This window comes from Microtus ochrogaster, linkage group LG8 (assembly GCF_000317375.1).
Source record: "Microtus ochrogaster isolate Prairie Vole_2 linkage group LG8, MicOch1.0, whole genome shotgun sequence".
In the NCBI taxonomy this organism is placed as follows: Eukaryota; Metazoa; Chordata; class Mammalia; order Rodentia; family Cricetidae; genus Microtus; species Microtus ochrogaster.
This window is the reverse complement of record NC_022033.1, coordinates 241661-261676: the sequence shown is the minus strand read 5'-3', so window position 1 is coordinate 261676 and position 20016 is coordinate 241661. Positions and strand designations below refer to the sequence as shown.

The 20016-nt window shown below is 42.3% G+C and overlaps 1 protein-coding gene across 1 annotated transcript in view; it reads left to right on the top strand.

The window, feature by feature from the left end:
* The window catches only part of Prpf6 (pre-mRNA processing factor 6), a 56972-nt gene that overhangs the window by 28606 nt on the left and 8350 nt on the right, over window positions 1-20016 (top strand). Inside the window, exons 10-14 of the mRNA XM_005362670.2 lie at window positions 392-510; window positions 1623-1841; window positions 12161-12283; window positions 17996-18117; window positions 19649-19787. Of these exons, the coding sequence (XP_005362727.1) occupies window positions 392-510; window positions 1623-1841; window positions 12161-12283; window positions 17996-18117; window positions 19649-19787 (722 nt within the window). The remainder of the gene's footprint in view (window positions 1-391; window positions 511-1622; window positions 1842-12160; window positions 12284-17995; window positions 18118-19648; window positions 19788-20016) is intronic.

The window sequence follows — 20016 nt, the reverse complement described above, 5'->3', positions numbered from 1 at the left end:
GTGCGCCACCACCGCCCGGCTAAAATATATTTTTAGTAAGCCATACATGGATTTTAGGTTTACAGTTTGATGTCTTACTGAGTATGTGCCCATGTAACCCATGTAACATTGCCCTCAATCTAGACAACTTAAGTCTTTCCCTGTATATAGCCTGTTTTCTTGTTCATCTTATTCTCAAGTTTCAGTGGAGCTGTATAGTATCGATGTGACAAGTCCTGTTGATACAACTTCAAACCTTCGACTGTTTCTTCTTTCTGGCTTTATGTCCACGTCAACATCAAAGGGCTGACCAAACGGACATGTTTGCAGCTTTTGATTATCACTGTGGGGGGCGGTCTTACCCAACTGGCAGTGTCATCCTGACACCAGTCTCTTATTTGACCGTTCCTAGCCCTGGAGCACGTTCCAAACTCTGTCCGATTATGGAAAGCTGCTGTTGAGCTTGAGGAGCCTGAAGACGCTAGGATCATGTTGAGCCGAGCAGTAGAGTGCTGTCCCACTAGTGTGGAGGTGAGTCTGCCAGGCTTAAGTGAAGCCCAGGGCCTGAGACTGCTATATCTATGCTGCTTACTTAAGCTACTGTTCCTGGCATTAGAGGGCATTATGAAACCCAGAATGGTATTCTATATAGTAGTTGCTAAGTAAGGTAGCGGGTGGCTTCAATTAGTCATGCTACAGGTAAAAGTGCATTGCATGTGGTGGGTGTGAAATACAAGTGGTGCACAGTACACGTTGGTGCACAGTGTATGTAGTAGATGGACAAGACTGAGTCTCTTTTTGCTCATCCCTCATAGCTATAGAGAACTGTGTTGGGCACTACTCAGGCATGTGCACACATTCACACTCAAACTAAAATATTCTGCACATTTTAGGGGTAGAATGTTGCAGTCAGTAGTTTTGGGGCATGAGAATTTCAGAGGGCTAAGCATCATCATACAACTGTCTGTGAACCCATCTGGTTCACTGTTTTGTTTTTTTTTTTTTTAAAGATCTGTCTATCTATCTATTATGCAGTGTTCTACCTGCACATCCATCTGCCCATCATCTGTCCGTCCGTCCGTCTATCTATTTATCTATCTATCTATCTATCTATCTATCTATCTATCTATCTATCTATCTATCTATCTATCTATCTATCTATCTATCTATCTATCTTGCAGTGTTCTACCTGCATACCAGAAGAGGACACCAGATCTCATTATAGATGGTTGTGAACTAACTACCATGTGGTTTCTGGAAATTGAATTTAGGCCCTCTGGAAGAGCAGCCAGTGCTCTTAACCTCTGAGCCGACTCTCCAACCCTCGCCCTCCATTCTGCTCACCTTTTACCCTAGCACCTGCCGTCAAGTCTGACACACTGCACATTTAAACAGTGCTTAGAACTTCTGATGTAGAGTTCCATCAATTTTCTGTGGTCAGAAAGCACAGCTGAACAGTTGATGTATTGAAGGGGGCTCCTGTGAATAATTTCAGGCTCTGTTTATACTTGGGAACTTTCAGAAAGCACTTTGTAGAAGTGCTGTGGACCAGTGAGACTGGCTGGCCATCCAGCCCGGAAGATGCCACTTGGTGCCACTAGCCTTCAACACATTTCTCTCTTTTTTCTCCCTTTTTTGTGTAGCTTTGGCTTGCTTTGGCAAGGCTGGAAACTTATGAAAATGCTCGTAAGGTCTTAAATAAAGCACGTGAGAACATTCCTACAGACCGGCACATCTGGATCACAGCTGCCAAGCTGGAGGAGGCCAATGGGAACACTCAGATGGTGGAGAAGATCATTGACCGTGCCATCACTTCCCTGCGGGCCAACGGTGTAGAGATCAATCGGGAACAGTGGATCCAAGTAAGCTGTTGCTCAGTGTTCTTCTAAATACATAGTTAGACTTTGGTGTTGCATACCTGTACCAGCACCCAGGAAGCTAAGGCAGGAGGATTACAAGTTTAAGGACAGCCTGGCTAGGCTATATAGCAGGACTCAATCTTGAATGAGTGATAAGTAAATATTTTTCCTTTTTTTTTTTTTTTTTTTTTGGTTTTTGAGACAGGGTTTCTCTGTAGCTTTTGGAGCCTGTCCTGGAACTAGCTCTTGTAGACCAGGCTGGACTTGATTTTTTTCCATTTTTATTTTATGTATATAGATGGTTAACTGCGTGCATATCTGTGCTCCAAAAGAGGAACTGGAGTTAATGACAGTTCTAAGCTGCTGTGTAGGTGCTGGGAATTGAACTCAGATTCAGTGCTCTTAACCACTGACTCAGATGATTTTTGTGTTGAGGTCTCATATAAGATATAGGCTGGCCGGATGGTTGTGGCACACACCTTTAATCCCAGTAGTCAGGAAGCAGAGACAGTAAGATCTACACTGTAAGATCCTGCCAGATTTCTCCTTTTAAGGCAAGAGTGTGGACAGAAGACTGCAGATTGAAAGGGCTGTGGTGCATGTATATTTTATATCCAGCAAACATATCTATAGTATCTTATTGCTACTATACCCAGAGAGGAGGCAGAGAGGGGGAGAATCTTCAAAAGGTCAGAAGCTAGCTGCCCTAGAGCACACAGTACGGTATAGCTGTAGCTGGTCTTGAACACTCAGTCTTCTGCCTCAGCTTCCTAAGTGCTGTTTTGTTTTTAGCAAAATCTCAATTGTTTGATTTTACCATATGATTCTGGAGCCAGATGCTGGGGTGTAAGCCTGCTAGCTTAGAGAGGCAGAGAAAGCACCCTGCTGACCTCCCTCCTCTACTGATGTGATAGAAAAGACCTCTGCTATGCTGTCTCAAGCAAAACTCCAACTCGGTGTCCCTCCCTTCTACTTCCTGTGTGTCTTCCTCTCCATCCTTCTGACTCCCTCTTACTCTCTGTGGCTTTTTTCTTGATCACTTCCTGTCAACTGGTCGCTTGCTCCACCTTGTTATCGGCTCCTGCGATGGCCCTTGTAGAAAGTGTTTGTTCTTTTAGCTTAGCCTAAGCAGTGTGGTTCTGACACGCCAAGCATTTTTTCATTTCTTTCAGTTGTTGTTGTTAGTGTGTATATTAAAGATTTATCTATTTGAAATACTTAGATGCCAGAGGAAGACATTGGGTTTCCTGCTCTAGCACTGGGGGACAGGGGACTTTTTAAATAGGATTTTTCTGTGTAGTTCTGACTATCCTGGAACTCTCTCTGTAGACCAGGCTGGCCTCCAACTCAGAGAACTGCCTGCCTCCGCCTCCAGAGTGCTGAGGTTAAAGGCGTGCACTATCATGCCTGGTCACGACCAGCTTTTTTGTTTATCTTTTTAATTTTGTTTTTCGAGTTTGTTTTGGGTTTCTCTATGTAACAGACTTGACTATCCTGGAACTTGCTCTGTAGACCAGGCTGGCCTCGAACTCACAGAGATTTACCTGTCTCTGCCTCCCAAGTGCTGGAATTAAACATGTATATCATCATCGCCCAGCTCATGCCAGATTTTTATGTGGGTGCGTGGCAGGAATGTGAACTCAGGCACTCATACTTGTACAACACTCTTAACCCAGTCCCTCAGTAAGCTTCTTTGGAAAGTTTTTGTTCACTGTGTCTAAAGATATCACCTCCCCTGCTGAAAGGAGGCATTATTATGGGACTTAGATGTACTATTAATTTTAAAATTAGAGTCTCTTTTTTAATTACATCTGTTATGAGTGTCCACAGTGGGTATGTGGAAGTCATTGGACAGCTTGCGAGGGTTGGTTCTGTTTCTACCATGTGAGTCTTGGGGATTGAACTCGGAGTGTCAAGCTTGGTGGCATGTATCTTTACCACTGAGCCGTTTCACCAGTCCTAGAATTTAATTTTGACAGTTTGTTAAATTATAATTAACATTATAGGGCTGTGGATAAAGCTCATTTTACAATATTTATCTATCATATGGGAGGCCTAGAGTTGAATCTCCAGTATTACACATGCACAGGAAATTCTATAAAATTCATCTTTTATCTGTGTTTGGTGCCGGGGATTGAATGCAGGCATCATGTATGTTAGAAAAGTTCTACCACTAAAGACTATAGGTGAGCCCTGTCTGAAACAATATATAGGACTCAAAAAGAATTGGCACTAAATATGAAAACTAGATGAATAAAACTCTAGAGATCATAGGACTTAGATTCTTGTTTTTAAAGACAAGGTCTATATAGCCCAGACCAGTCTGGAACTTGCCATATAGCCCAGCTGTCCAGGGAACTCAAGATTCTTTTGCCCTAGCCTCCCAAGTGCTAGGACTGTTGGCGTTGTATTGCCCTGCCTAGCTTGGGTTAACGATTTCAACTCATCTTTGATGGATGAGTATTGAAACAGTCTAAGCAAAAAATAGCTATTTGTTTGCTTGTTTAGACAGGAGCTCTGCTAGCCTGGAATTTGCTGTGTACACCAGTCAGTTCTTCAGTTTAGAGTTCTGTTTGCCTCTGCTTTCTGAGTGCTGGTATTAAAACCACCATGCTCAGCTACATGACTGTATATTATATGATTCTATTGGTATTCATTTCCCAGCCAGGTGTGTGGGTGAGGCCTTTAATCAGAGCACCTGGGAGACATAGGCAGATGGATCTCTCTCCATTTGATGCCAGCCTGGTCTTCAGAGCGAGTTTCAGGACAGCCAGGGTTACACAAAGAAACCCTATCTTGAAAAGCCCAAAGAATTTTTTACCAAAAAGATTAGAGGTAAAATAGAAAAGGAAATCTGTAGAGAAAAAAATGATTACTTAGAGGTTAGGGAGTTAATGGCTAATAAATTTTTTAATATTTTTTATCATGTATATATGACTAAGACAACATATAGAAGGAAGTGTTTAATTGGGGCTTAAGTTACAGGGAAATAGGAGTCTATTATCATCATGGTGGGGAGCGTGGTGGGGGGCGGGGGGGATGATGACGGGAACAGCTGAGAGTTTTCATCTATAAGCAGGAGACATTGAGAGTATGCTGGGGATGACAGGAGGCTTCTGAAACCTCAACTTTTCTTCCAGTGGCACACCTTTTCTGAAAAGACCATACATCCTAATTCTTCCCAATCAACCACCAACTGGAGACCAAGTAGTCAAGTATATGAGCCTGTGGGGGCCATTCTCATTTAGACCAGTATGTGCACGTGAGTGCATGCTCTTTCAGGGGCCAAACACTGGGTCTCCTGCACATGAAGTGTTTTATATATATATATATATATATATATAGTTGCTGGAAATTGAATTTGACTCTGGAAGTGCAATACATGCTCTTAACCACTGATCCAAACCCTGAGAGCTAATGATTATCCTTGCCCCGTTGAGTGGTCTTAGCACCCTTATGGAGAATCAATTGATAATAAATGTTGAAGATGTATTTGGGAACTCTTAGTTCTGTTCTGTTGGTCTGTATGAGTCTTTAGGAAATGTGAGGCCTGCATTCACTCATTATTTTTCTAGTGTTGGAGAGCAAGCCAGGCTCCTGTATATACTGGGCAAACATTCTACCGTTGATCTACAACCCTATCCCCTGCTTTAATCTTTTTTCATTTGGTGTAATTTGTAGGCGGACTTTTTCCTCCCACGAGCGAGCTCCTAGATAATCACACAGAGACTTCTTATTAATTATAAATGCATGGCTGATAGCTTAGGCTTGTTTTTAACTAGTTCTTCTGGCTTAAATTAACCCATTTCTCTTAATTTACTTGCTGCCACGTGGCTCATGGATTGTTACCTCATCTTGTACACATCCTGCTTCCTCTGTGCTTGGCTGGTGACGTTGCCCTGCTTCATCCCAGTGAGCTCTCTCCCTGTCTGCAGGTCTCACCTTGTTGTTAGTTGTTTTTATTCTTTCGGTTCTTGGTTCGTTGGTGGCCCACCACCCAGCTCCCAAATAAATACACATAGATATGAATGCCTTGCCTTAACGGCTTATTTCTAGCCAGCTTTTCTTTTTTCTTTTTAAAGATTGATTTATTATGTATAAGGTATTCTGCCTGCGTGTATACTTACAGGCCAGAAGAGGGCACCACATCTCTTTACACTGTTTTTTGAGTCACCATGTGATTGTAGGGAATTGAACTCAGGATCTCTTGAAGAGCAGCCAATGTTCTTGAAAAGCCCTCTTTCCAGCCCATAGCCAGCTTTTCTTAACATAAATTATTCCGTCTACCTTTGGCCTCTGGGCTTTTATCTTTATTCTGTATACCTTTCTTTACTTCTTACTCCGTGGCTTGCTGTGTAGCTGGATGGCTGGGCCCTTCTTGATCCTTGATCCTTTCTCCCCAGATTTCTCCTCCTATTTATTCTGTCTGTCTGCCAGCCCCACCTGTTCTTTCTTCTGCCTTGCTATTGGCTGTTTAGCTTTTTATTAGACCACTCAGAAGTTTTCAACAGGTAAAAGTAACACAGCTTCACAGAGTTAAACAAATGGAGCATAAAAGAATGCAGCACATCATTGTATCATTAAACAGATGTTCCACAGCGTAAGCAACTGTAGCATATCTTTAACTAATATTTTGCAGCCCCACCTAACCTCTTCCTGCCTAGCTATTGATTGTTGTTGGAGTCCGCTTGTTTGTTCCCTGCTGCCCAGACTCGAAATAACCACACAGAAACAGAAAGTGTATTAATTAAATCACTGCTTGGCCTATTAGCTCTGGTGTCTTATTGGCTAGCTCTTACATCTTAATTTAGCCCATTTCTATTAATCTGTGTATTACCAAGTGGCTGTGGCTTACTGGCAAGGTTCCATCCAGAGTCTGTCTCTGGCGGGCCTACATGGCTTCTCCTGACTCTGCCTTCTTTTTCCCAGGATTCAGTTTAGTTTTCCCTGCCTACCTCTGTTCCCTTATAGCTCTGCTATAGGCCCAAAGCAGTTTCTTTATTAATCAGTGGTAATCACAGCATACACAGTGAAATCCCACATTGCCTCCCCTTTTCTGTCTAAATAAAAAGGAAGGTTTTAACTTTAACATAGTAAAATTACATATAACAAAGCAGGTATCAAGCAAGAAACATAATTACAATATTTATATCCACTTTATCTTTTATCATAACTAAGAAAAACTATATATCTATTCTTCAACTTTATTAAAGACTCCAGAAGGGTATAATATTACCTAAGTTTACAGGAAGTGCATTGTAAGCAACTTCCAAAACTCTAGAATGAACAGAGACATCTCACTGCCTGGACAGTCACCCAAAGGTCTTCTGTACCATTGGGCACACATCTGCAGCCTACAGGCACATAGTATCCATCAGACTTTTCCATGAATCAGGAAATTTGAAGATCTGTTCTGCATTGTAATGGCAAAGTCCATCGGTTGCTTTCTTCTGTGTCCTGCAGAATATCTGGAAGACTCTTTCATGAAGCAGGAACCCTGAAGGACCATCACACCTTTAGGCAAGTTCAGCAATCATTTCTCTGTGGGTCCTGCAAGTTCAGTTCATATAGCATACCATCAAGCAGTCTAAGCAAGAACAGTTTCTTGCCCAAATGGCTAACAAACATAAGGATCCTCTTCAATGCCCATCTTCCTCTTGAAGTAATTGGTACTGCCAGAAGCAGATGAGTCTAATTGTCATGAAAAGTCCTAAGTTTTTAAACATTTTAAATGCCATATTCTGTAGTCTTTGAAAGGTTTGAAGAATGCCTATCCATCTGAAATACATCTCTGTGTATCTAGAAAATCTTAACTAACATGACTACAAGTTTGACTCTTATAGATGATTATCTATTAACCTATATTTCTTAATTATACATTACATTTTTTAAAAAATTTTTCGAGACAGGGTTTCTCTGTGGTTTTGGAGCCTATCCTGGAACTAGCTCTTGTAGACCAGGCTGGTCTCGAACTCACAGAGATCCGCCTGCCTCTGTCTCCCGAGTGCTGGGATTAAAGGCGTGCGCCACCACCGCCCGGCTACATTACATTTTTAAATGAGCTGTACACACAATACTTTAATCAAAATCAGAAATACATATACACAGTATAGCAAAATTGACCTTAATTTTCTATCAATAAAGCAAGATCTATACCAATGCAAAATATCCATCTCTATAGCATATTTACCTTTAAATGTAAACAAACATTTATAAACAATTATTTAGGGAATTTAGGCGTACCTCTGCAAATTGCTTCCTGCTGTTTATTGGGTGGAGTAATTTTTGGGGGTGTTCACAGCAACCTTTTGGGGAGTCTTGGTCCATAAAATCACATTATTTGGGAAGGATTCCACAGGTTCTCATCCTCTGTGGAAACAAAAGCAGAACCTCTTTTTCCAAAGCAACATAACCTTAGACTCAAAATTCTGAAAGTCAAGATACCTTTAAAGTACATATGTTGGTTACTTAGCTCCTTCACAGTCAAAAAATTCAAAGACAACACAAAATATACATAATCCAGACTCTGTGTATATTCCATCTTTTTTTTAAAGATTTATTTATTTATTATGTGCACAGTGTTCAGCCTCCATGTATGCCTGCAGGCCAGAAGAGGGCACCAGATCTCATTACAGATGGTTGTAAGCCACCATGTGGGGGCTGGGAATTGAACTCAGGACCTCTGGAAGTGCAGTCAGTGCTCTTAACCTCTGAGCCATCTCTCCTGCCCCTGTATATTCCATCTTTATGGGTTTTTACTCTATTACTTTTTAATATTTATTTTATTATCTTTACTCCTTTAATCTATGACTGTCTGTACTCTGTCTCCTTAAAGACTTTGTTTTATTTTTTTAAAACCATTTACTTCCTTTTATGACTCTCATACTCTTTATCTTCTCTTTCCCAAGCCTACATACATTTTTAAAACATATTGTGACCCATTTAGAGGTCTTTTATGTCTGAATTGTTCTTATTGTGTATCAGTAATTATTTTCTGACCAGAAGTGCTTCTTAAAATGCTAAGCCCTTCTGCCGGGCAGTGGCACACACCTTTAATCCCAGCACTCATGAGGCAGAGACAGGTGGATCCCTGTGAGTTTGAGGCCAGCCTGGTCTACAATAGCTAGTTCCAGGACTGACTCCAAAGCAACATAGAGAAACCCTGTCTCAAAAACAAAAAACAAACAAACAAAAATAACAAAAAATGCTAAGCCCTTCTTATGAACTAACGACGCCATTGCTAGGAGAAATACAGCACTACCTGCTTACCCTACCCAGTCCAGCATGGCGGAGCTGTTTGCTGACTCTGAGAGCCATGCTCACAGCCCCATTTTCAGGCACACAGACAATCTATGTTGCCATTAAGCAAGTTGTAGCACTCTGTTCACAATCCCCATTTAAATGCTCTATAGCTGGACCTCCAGAGTCAAGAGTTCACTCTGGCAGCACAGCCCAGAAAGCCAGCATTTCAAAACCTTGGCCTTTTTTCTGCTACCGCTGAACCAGGAAAACTGCTCTTAAAGGAGCCACAGCATGCCACCAGCAAGTAAAGCCCGTTCAGGAGAATAAATGTGGCTAAACTTTATTTTTTAGTGTCTAGTATTTCTTTCCAAGCTCTCTAAGGTTGTAAGTGGATTTTAATTGGCCACGTGGGTACCAGTTTGTCTGAAGGAGGCTGGCTGATTGTTCATTCCACAGCTGCCCAGCCCCAAAGTAACCGCATAGAAACTGCATTAATTAAATCACTGCTTGGTCTACTATCTTCTTATTGGCTAACTCTTACGTATTAATTTAACCCAACTCCATTAATCTGTGCATCACCATGAGATCGTATCTTACCAGCAAAGTTTCAGCACGTTTATCTCCAGCAGTGGCTCCATGGCTTCTCCCTGACTCTGCCTTTCTTTCTCCTAGCATTCTGTTTAGTTTTTCCCGCCTATCTACCTTCTGCCCTATCAACAGGCCAAGGCAGTTTCTTTTTCTTTTTTTTTCTAAACAAAGGTGATGGTTACAAGGCAGTTTCTTTATTCACCAACGGTATTCACAGCATACAGAGGGGAATCCCACATCACCTCTCCTCTCCTTTTTCCTTTCCTTTCCTTTCTTTTTCTTTTCCTTTCCCTTCCTTAATGCTTCAGGGAGGAATAAAGTTCCTGTCTTTCCTTGCTTATTTCTTATCTTGTTCCCCCTAGGTCAGAGCCTGTAGTGTACCTTGACCATTGCATTGGTTTGTGTGTCCCTCCCTGCACATGTTGCTGTGGACAGCTTATTAGTAGCTTTTCCATTTGCTTCAAAAGTATATTTGCGTATATGGGCATATTGTAAGGTGAATTCCATAAGGTGGGATTTCTGGTGCATACATTGTTTTGATAGAGGAAGTAAAGTTGCCTTCTATAGAGGTCAGTGTATAGTCCTCAGCTTTCAATCCATGCCCTCCTTTAAAGAGCAAGTGACTTGGGGGCTGGAGAGATGGCTCAGTGGTTAAGAGCATTGCCTGCTCTTCCAAAGGTCCTGAGTTCAGTTCCCAGCAACCACATGGTGGCTCACAACCATCTGTAATGAGGTCTGGTGCCCTCTTCTGGCCTGCAAGCATACACACAGACAGAATATTGTATACATAATAAATAAATAAATATTTTAAAAAAAGAGCGACTCAGCCCACTTGCTGTTGCTGATCTTAAAATGGCACTGAAAACAGTTTAGCATCTTACAGACAAGAATAGCTTAGAGTTTATTTTCAGATATTTAAATTTGTAATATTTTGGTTTCTGGTAAACTGTAAATGCCCTGTAACATTTGTCTGTTGGGTCAGTTGTTTGATTCCTAACCTATTACCAGGATCCTTTATTATCCCCAACTTTCAGTAACATATTCCTGTGCCTCATAATGTAGGACCTTTTTTTTTTTTGTTTGTTTGTTTGTTGTTTTTTGGTTTTTTTGAGACAGGGTTTCTCTGTAGCTTTGGTGCCTATCCCGGAACTAGCTCTTGTAGACCAGGCTGGTCTCGAACTCCCAGAGATCCACCTGCCTCTGCCTCCCGAGTACTGGGATTAAAGGCGTGCGCCACCATCGCCCGGCTGTAGGACCTTTTTTTAAAAAAAATGTTTGGATACAGATATGGCTTCTTCTATGTGTCCCAAATCTGCTGTCCTAAAATTGGAAATACCGTGCTACATGTTGGCCTGCCCAGAAGACTGCTCCTGTGAGTGGTCATCTATTGTGACCCTCCCCCGCCCAGGTTTTCCTCTAATCTCCCTTGCAGCATCCCCACCAACACTACTTCTTGTCTAGGTCAGCGTGTTCCTCCTCTTTTTGCTAATTTAAGTTGTGAGTTCTAGTCCTAAGAGTACAGATACTTGGGGCTGGAGAGATGGCTCAGTGGTTAAGAGCACTGACTGCTCTTCCAGAGGTCCTGAGTTCAATTCCCAGCAACCACATGGTGGCTCATAGCCATCTATAATGAGATCTGGCGCCCCCTTCTGGCTTGTGGGCACACATGGAAGGAATGCTGTACACATAATAAATAAATAAATTAAAAAAAAAAAAGAGTACAGATACTTTTGAACTTGTCTTTTGCTTCCACTCCTTTCAAAGTTTCTTTAATGTAAGGTGTATGCCTTGCTACAGCCTCATTTTAGTATGTGTAGGTTCACACGCTACAGTGTAAGAAATCAGATGACAGCCTTTGGATCTCTCCTCCTTGGGATTACTTTCAGGGTATCAGACTTTTACCCCAAATGCCTTTACTGTCTTACCAGCTCTCACACTTAAATTAATTTTTCCCGCAGTTTCAGGGATTGAACTCAGAGCCTTGAGTACTCTAGGCAAGTCAGTGCTGTATCCCTGGAATATTACATAATCTCCAGCCCACTTTTCATTAATTTTGAGATAAGGTCTTAGTCAGTATTTCAGGTTAGCTTTGAACTGTGGTCTTTATGCTTCTTCTACTTTACAAGTAGCTGATATGACAAATGTGTACCATCACACTTGCCTTTTTATTTTGAAATAAAAATAATTTCAGATACCCAGGAATGCTGCAAAACCTATTTTTAGATGGTCTTTGGTGTCAGAGCTTATTATAAGTTCTTTATGCAGCAGAATCTTGCTTAAAATGTACTGGATGAATAAGTGTGGTTTGATTCAGTCAAACCGTATTTATTGAGCATGTCAGTGCAGGGACATGAGGGCAGCAACATCAACAGCATGGCAGATAAACTGTTCAGGGTTGCCAGGCTTTATGCCCAAGGCAGCATGTCTTTTCATCAGAAATAACAGTCACTTTAACAGAAAATCCAAACAAGATTTCTGTGCTTCTCTTTCAGGATGCTGAAGAATGTGACAGGGCAGGGAGTGTGGCCACGTGCCAGGCAGTTATGCGCGCTGTGATTGGTATCGGGATCGAGGAGGAAGATCGCAAACACACCTGGATGGAAGATGCTGACAGTGTAAGTTCACCTGCTTGCTTCCCAGTCTGTAGTCTTGCCAGGAGTAGTGACCCCTTAAATGAGTCAGGTTGCTTTCTATATCTTGAGACAGGTTGACCTTAGAGACTTCCTCATTTCTGGGACTTCAGACACATGTATTACATTTAGCTCTGATACACTTACTTTAGGTGGGGTTGCAGTCATAAGGGCAGCAGACTTTTATAAGCCCGGTTTAAGTTTTTGAGTGCTTACTAAATGGAGAAAGCAGCTACTACAAATATGTGCCTGTTGGCAGCTATGTGTAGCAATAGTACAACTTTGTTAGTTAGGTGGCAGACAACCTTTATGGAATCAGGTTTTCTCCCACTTCGTGGTTCCCACTACTGATTTTATTTCAGGAACATTTAAATAGAGTTGCTGCCTCTTAGAGATTATTTCCTCAGAATAGTTTCCCAAAGAGAAAACCATAAAGCTAGATGATAAACATGTTTAAGATACTAAAACAGGGTGCGCACCTTAATCCCAGCACTCAGGAGGCAGAGGCAGGTGAATCTCTGAATTAAAGACTGGCCTGTTCTACAGAGTGAGTTCAGGACAACCAGGGCGTCTCAAAAACAAAAAAGGTTTGTTTTTGTTTTGTGTTTGTGTTGTGGATGTGTGCATCATCCCACTGCATGGAACGTAGAGGCCATAGAACCACCTGTAGAAGTCAGTTCTCCTTCTATCACATGGGTCCTGGGGATCAAACTCGGGTCATTAGACCCTGGCATTAGATGCTCTTTCTTACCCTTGGAATTGACCCCTAGTGTCCTATTAGTAAAATAAAACAGTAACAATGAAAACAAAGCTATGTTTTTTTTTAATATTTTATTTATTATGTATACAATATTCTGTCTGTGTGTATTCCAATAATCTGTCTGTGTCTGCAGGCCAGAAGAGGGCACCAGACCCCATTACAGATGGTTGTGAGCCACCGTGTGGTTGCTGGGAATTGAACTCAGGACCTTTGGAAGAGCAGGCAATGCTCTTAACCTCTGAGCCATCTCTCCAGCCCCCCAAAACTATGTTCTCTTTAGACGCTTGCAGGATCATAGCCTCAGGTCAGCCCGAGAACAGACCTTAACAGGGCTTCATTCTGTTTTTGTTTTATGAATCTCCTTTTTATTATTTATTTATTTGGTTGATTGGTTATGTGGTGCTAGGGTGGAACCAGGGGCCTGCGTATATTGGGTAACTGCTCTACCATTAAGCTACATCTCCTACCTAAATCTGAATTTTGAGTATTAGAGGCCAATGGTTTTACAGAATATATTTTGACCTGGCTATCTGTTTTATTTGCTTGTGGCTTGTTTGAGGTTTGTCTTTGGTAGTGTAGGATGTCAGGTCTTCCTTCGTACAGAGTTCTGATGGTGATGTGTTCTACAGAGGTATAGGTGCTTGTTCACGCTGATCAGCTGTTCCAGGTGGCAGCTATTAGGATTTTCTTGTATTTTCACTGTTGTTTCCTTTGTGATTAACAAGCATTTTTTGAGAAAGCATTTTAAAATTATGTTGTTATCCTCCAGGCATCAACTTACTAGTTTGAGGATCTGTTAATAATGGCTGGTTTTGTTTTTTAATTTGTTTGTTTATTTATTTGTTAGTTTTTGACAGTCTCACTATATAGCACAGACTGACTTCAAACTGACAAGAATCCTTCCTTAGTCTCCCAAGTGCAAAGTTTACAGACGAAAGAGCATCCAAGCCAAAGTAATGAACACTGTTTTCCATTGATATGGTTGTTTCTAGGGTATATGCCAAGTGATTTTCTGTTTTGATTTGGCTTTTGGCTTTTTAACATATTCATATATATATGAATATATGAATGGTTTGGCTTCATGTGCACCACATGTGTGTCTGGTGCTCACAGAGGCCAGAAGAGGGCATCAGATCCTCTGGAATTAGAGAAGGTTGTGCAGAGTCCTCTGGAAAGGCAGCCAGTGCTTCTAACTGCTAAGCTAAGTTTTCAGCCCCCACTTTTATTCTTTTAAGATAACATCTGTTGTAGACAAGTCTGGTCTTATACTTCTTGGGTAGCTGAGGATGATCCTCTTACTTTACCTCCCACGTACTAGAAGTATAGGTGTGAACCAATATGCCTGGTTTATGTGGTGCTAGAGATTGAACCCAAGACTTTGTAAATGGCCGGCTGTGAAGCATTCTGCCAGTGGAGGAGCTCCATCCCCAGTCTTTGCTTTTGGTTTTCTGAGAAAAGATCTTGCTGTGTAGCCTAGGGTGGTTTTAAACTTGTGATCCTCTTTCCTCGGCCTCCCGCTCAGCTCATAAGTTTTTAGTTTGCTTACTATTTTTGCTACCAAGGATTAGACCCAGAGTCTAGTGCATGTTAGATGAGTGTTGTACCACAGACCTAGATCTCCAGCCCTTAAAAATCTTCTGTGAGTTGAAACTACTTAGTAATGAAGAGCGTTCCTGTTCACTTGGGTAGGCCAGTGCTTCGTCTTTTTCTGCAGACTGGTGTGACATTGTGACACAGAGCTCAGGTACAAGCTAGTTTACTCTTTGACTCTGAAGGTAGGTCAAAGGGTTTCATCATATTGTAACTGGAAGTATCACTCGGTGGTAGAGCATATGCCTAGCATACACAAAGCATTAGATTCAACTTGCAGTACTAAAATACATACGTAAACTATATACATATAGAAAACATAAACACATGCTCTCTGTGTTGAGTGAAAATTTCTTTGTATCTAAAGGAGCCTAGCACTTCCACAACTTCTTTATTCTAAACACAGAATTACGAGCTTTGCATCTCTCTCCTTTACTGCCTTTGTTAGACACCTCTGAAGATAACAAAAATGTGGGAAGGCCAAGAATGATTTTAGTTTGTTTGATGTAGCCTAGGGTAGTCTGAGCTCAGAATCCTCTTCAGCTTTCTGTGCTTCTGGAGGGCTGGGGTTTCAGGCATGCAGTGTCATGCCCAGCTTTTCTCATTTTTTATTGTCATTTAACCACATTTACTCAGTAACTATAGCTGTTTTCTTTTTCATGCAAGAATGAGAAGTAATGCTTCTAGTGTGCTTAGAAACAGGGGTCCTCTCCTAGTGCTCTTCTTTGGGCCCTGCACACCGTTACTTGATGCTGTAGGCAGTTAAACCAGTAGAGGTTCTAAAAATCTTTGCAGCTGACCTCATTGTTTTGGTCAGCAGCCACACAGAAGGTTTTTCCTGTCTAGAGTCTGACCCCTCTAGATATTCATGGTCAGGATATAACGCTTCTTGAGTTCTCTGGTGGTCGAGTCAGAATCAGGCTATGTGATATAGGAAGGATTGGGTCTGATCAAAATCTGGGCATACTTGTGTTCCTCCCACACCTGTTTCTACATACATTGTGGGTCTTGGACACTCCCAGGCTCATTGGCATCTCTCTCTGTGAAGATACCTGACAATCTGAGGAGATGTGGGTAACTAGTTAACTTCCCTGTGGTGTATATGCAGCTGTGAGTACAGCTCTACCTGGGATGTTTTACTGTGTAGGTCTGTCTGGCCTGGAACTCACTGTGTAGGCCCGACTGGCCTCAAACTCGCAGAGATCCTCCTGCCTCAGCCTTCCAAGTACTGGAATTAAAGGTGTGTACCACCACACTCAGCTCCACTCAGGCAATTTTGTCATTTATAGTTGTAATAGTTCGTCCCTAGTGGCCATTACATTAACTTGACCCCAGGTTCATACTCCTTTTTATTGTTGTTGTTGTTTGTTTGTTTGTTTTTCCAAGATGGTTTCTCTGTGTATCCCTGGCTGTTCTGGAACTCCCTCTGTTCAGGCTGGCCTCAAACTCAGAGATATTCCTGCCTCTGCCTCCTGAGTACTGTCTGCAGAACATAGAAGGAGATCTTAGTCTTCTGTGAACCTAAAAACAGGTGTCTGAACCTGCCCAGTTTGTTGTTGGGTCTCATGGTCACCATGAAGATCAGTTAAACTAGTTCTCACCAGAGCTGTCACTACATTTGGCGACTGCCTTTGTTATTTGATGTTACCTATCACTAAAAAATTTTTGAGTGTGTGTGTGTGTGTGTGTATACATGCTACAGCATGTATGCAAAAGTCAGAAGACAGCTTGCTTGGGACTTGATTATTTCTTTCTACTATGTGAATCCTGTAAATTAAACTCAGCTGTCAGGCTTGGTGCTATGTCCCTTAACCTGAGCCATCCTGCTGATTCATTACCTATCACTTTTTTTTCTATTTTGTTTTATTTTATTTTATGTGTATTGGTATTTTGCTTGCATGTGTGCACTGTGTGTGTATTTAGTGCTCTAGGGGACTAGAAGTGTCGGATCCCATGGGACTGGAGTAACAGACAGCTGTTGTGGGCCACCATGCGGGTGTTGGCAGTCAAACTCTTGGGTCTTCTGGAAGGACAACTAGTACTCTTAACTGCTGAGCCATTTCTCCAGCCCCTACCTGTCACTTTATGTATATGAATGTTGAGGGTTTTTTAAGACTTATATTTAGTTTTGTACATGTATATATTTGTGTGTGTGTGTGTGTGCATTTGCTGTGTGTCTGCAGATACCTGCAGAGGCCAGAGGAGGGTGTCATATGTCCTAGAGTTGGAGTTTTGGGTGAACTACCTGATTTGAGTGCTGGGAACCAAATTTGGTTCCTCTGTAAGAATAGCAAGTGCTCTTTTTTTTTTTTTTTTTTTTTTTTTTTCGAGACAGGGTTTCTCCGTAGCTTTTGGTTCCTGTCCTGGAACTAGCTCTTGTAGACCAGGCTGGACTCGAACTCACAGAGATCCGCCTGCCTCTGCCTCCCGAGTGCTGGGATTAAAGGCGTGCGCCACCACCGCCCGGCTTAGCAAGTGCTCTTAACCACTGAGTAATCTCTCCAACCCCTAAAATCACTTGACTATAAAACAAAAAACAAACAAACAAACAAAAAATCCTAGAGGATCCAGACCTGATGGTACCAGAGCTATTCAGAAAGCTGAGATTGCAGATTGGTTACCAAATAACAGATAGAAAGGGCAAGGAGTGTAGCTGGGTGGTAGAACGCTTGTTTACCATTACAAGGCCCTGGTGTTGGAGGATGGGGTGAGGGTGGAGAAACTTAAAGGAAGCAGAGCCTAGTGGTGTCTGCTGTGATTTTACTAGATTGGTGGGCTTCTCATCCTCTTTATGTTGATTTGTCTTGTACAGGTTTTGAATGGCTTAAACTTTTTAATGGAAAATACATAGTAGTCTTAATAAAAAGCAGCATGCAAGGAGGGCTGGAGAAATGGCTCAGAGGTTCAGATCACTGATTGTTCTAATTCCTGTCTGTAATAAGATCTGGTGCCATCTTCTGGACTTATATATAGGCAGAACACTATAAATAAAAAATAATTTTAAAAAAGAGCAAATAAAACTCAATGAGGAGATTATTTATAAAGTAGTGTGCAATGATGCACACACACTCGAGTGCACATGCACACTCTTGCCTTAACTGTAGCCTGACATATGCATATTTGTGTGTATTTGTTATCTTGCAGGTAGCAACTGGTACTCCTCTTACCAAGCTCTTCTTGCATGCCAGGGGACCAGAAGGGTGTCTGTGTCCCCACTCTCTGGTGTTCTTGTCTTAGATTGTAGTTTAATTAGATCAGGGCCAGTGCACATTTGTTACTTGAGGTCATTACTTATCATCTGCCCCATGCAGTTCTACACTACTTTCCTCATAGTGTCTCTTTTCTAGTGTGTGGCTCACAATGCCCTGGAATGTGCACGAGCCATCTATGCCTATGCCCTACAAGTCTTCCCCAGCAAGAAGAGTGTGTGGTTACGAGCTGCATACTTTGAGAAGAACCATGGTACCAGGTATGAAGTCAGTTTCCACTTTCTATCTGCATGGTACTGGATTCAAACCTCGCTTTCCTAAAGATCAACCCTCTGTGATCATGAACAAGTTACAGGGAGAGTAGATACTTTTGTGGCCCCTGGGACTCTGGAACCGCCTCATTCTTTATAGCCCTTCTGTGATGTGAATATCACTTTGATAGTTGAGAAACGAAGGCATGAAGGAAGCCTGTCCTTTACTAGTGCCGCGTGGGTCTAGGAGTGTCCAGTGCAGGCTGTCGGTGCTTGGGCACTGTCTTCAGCAGTGGGCGGGACAGTGTCAGGGCCCATGCGGTCTGTTTTTCATTTAAGCTGCACTGGCTTTTTGGGGTTTGGCTGGTTTTTGTACACAGAAGGAGGTCCCTGACAATTTTCTTTAATTGTACTCTTTAATTGGAAAAACCTTTGGGTCTGCCTTATTGGCTGTAAATGCTGATTAAATTAGGCATTGCAGTTTCTTGTTTTAAATATGTAACTCCCTGGGGTATTTGGACTCATGTTCCTGAGCACCCTATAGCATTCTCTTTTGGGTCCTCAGCTCTTCCCTGTGTTGGGTGGGCACGGACTTTACTGGTTCACCAACATTGCAGCTGGGACTTTGAGCCCTTGTTTCTTTTCTGGTGTTAGTTAATGTTAGTTTCTACAGGGCCTCTTCCTACCCTGCCAGCTGGCTGGTATTTCAGAGTTAACTCCTTAGGGAACTTGAGAACTTTCTGAAATGATCCTGATGACTCACCTTGTAGAATGTCACTTGGTTCAATCTTAAGTGCTGATTTGCATGGGATTCTCTCATATCAGGTGTGGGTTGAGACCTCATGACTCATGCCCAAAATGTATACTGCTATTTACTCAAGTGTTTTAATGGTCAGTTTCCTCCTACTAACCTGTTTTTTCTTTGCTGCTAACTTACACACTGATAAAGTCATCGATATTTGGGCCCAGGGCTGTGGGAAACTTAATGTTGCTTCTGTAGGCACTTTCCGTGTGATAGTTTTGTGTGTTCTTTCACTTGCTGCTGAACACATGAGGCCCATAGGGGTCATCAGTGAAGGTGTTATGACCAAGAGGTGGTGGACCATAGATAATCCAGAGATTTCATACCCAGTATCCAAGGCTGACAAGTATCCTTTCTCAATAGTGTTCTAAAATCACTCTCAGTAAGACCTCTTTTTGAGGGGAGGGAGGGGTTATGGGTGTCAGGGTGTCCTCTGTGCTTCAAGATAAAAGGGCCTTCGCTGTCCCCAGACTGTAGCGTTATCACTGCCCCCAGGATACATGACTGTAAAAGGCTCTGCTGTTTAAACAATGCTCTGCTTTATAGAACCCACTTCAGTAGTTAATTTTCGATTTTTTTATGGGAAAGAAAGATTTCCCCACACTCTCCCCATTGTAAAATCTCATAAATCATTAATAGTATCGAACTTTGGAGTGGTAACTGTCTTTTCAGCATCTTCATGGCTGTATGCTCTCATTTATGGCCTTGACCCTAGTGACTGTGGTCTCTGTTTTGCAGGGAGTCTCTGGAAGCACTCTTGCAGAGGGCTGTGGCCCACTGTCCCAAGGCAGAGGTGCTGTGGCTCATGGGTGCCAAATCGAAGTGGCTGGCTGGGGATGTGCCTGCAGCAAGGAGCATATTGGCCCTGGCCTTCCAGGTAGGTGAAGGATGCCTGTGCTGGGAGGGGCCATGAACATAGCTCTGTTTTGGTCCTTCTGTGGCCCTAGAACTTACCCTGTGCATATTCCTTGGGATATACCATGGTCTGGTCTAGAGACCCTGGATTGTTCGGGTGCCTCGTCTATGGGGCCAAAGCATGAGGAACACCCCAACCAGCAACACTGACCTCTTAGTCCCTTTTACTTCCTATGACTATAGGCCAGGTA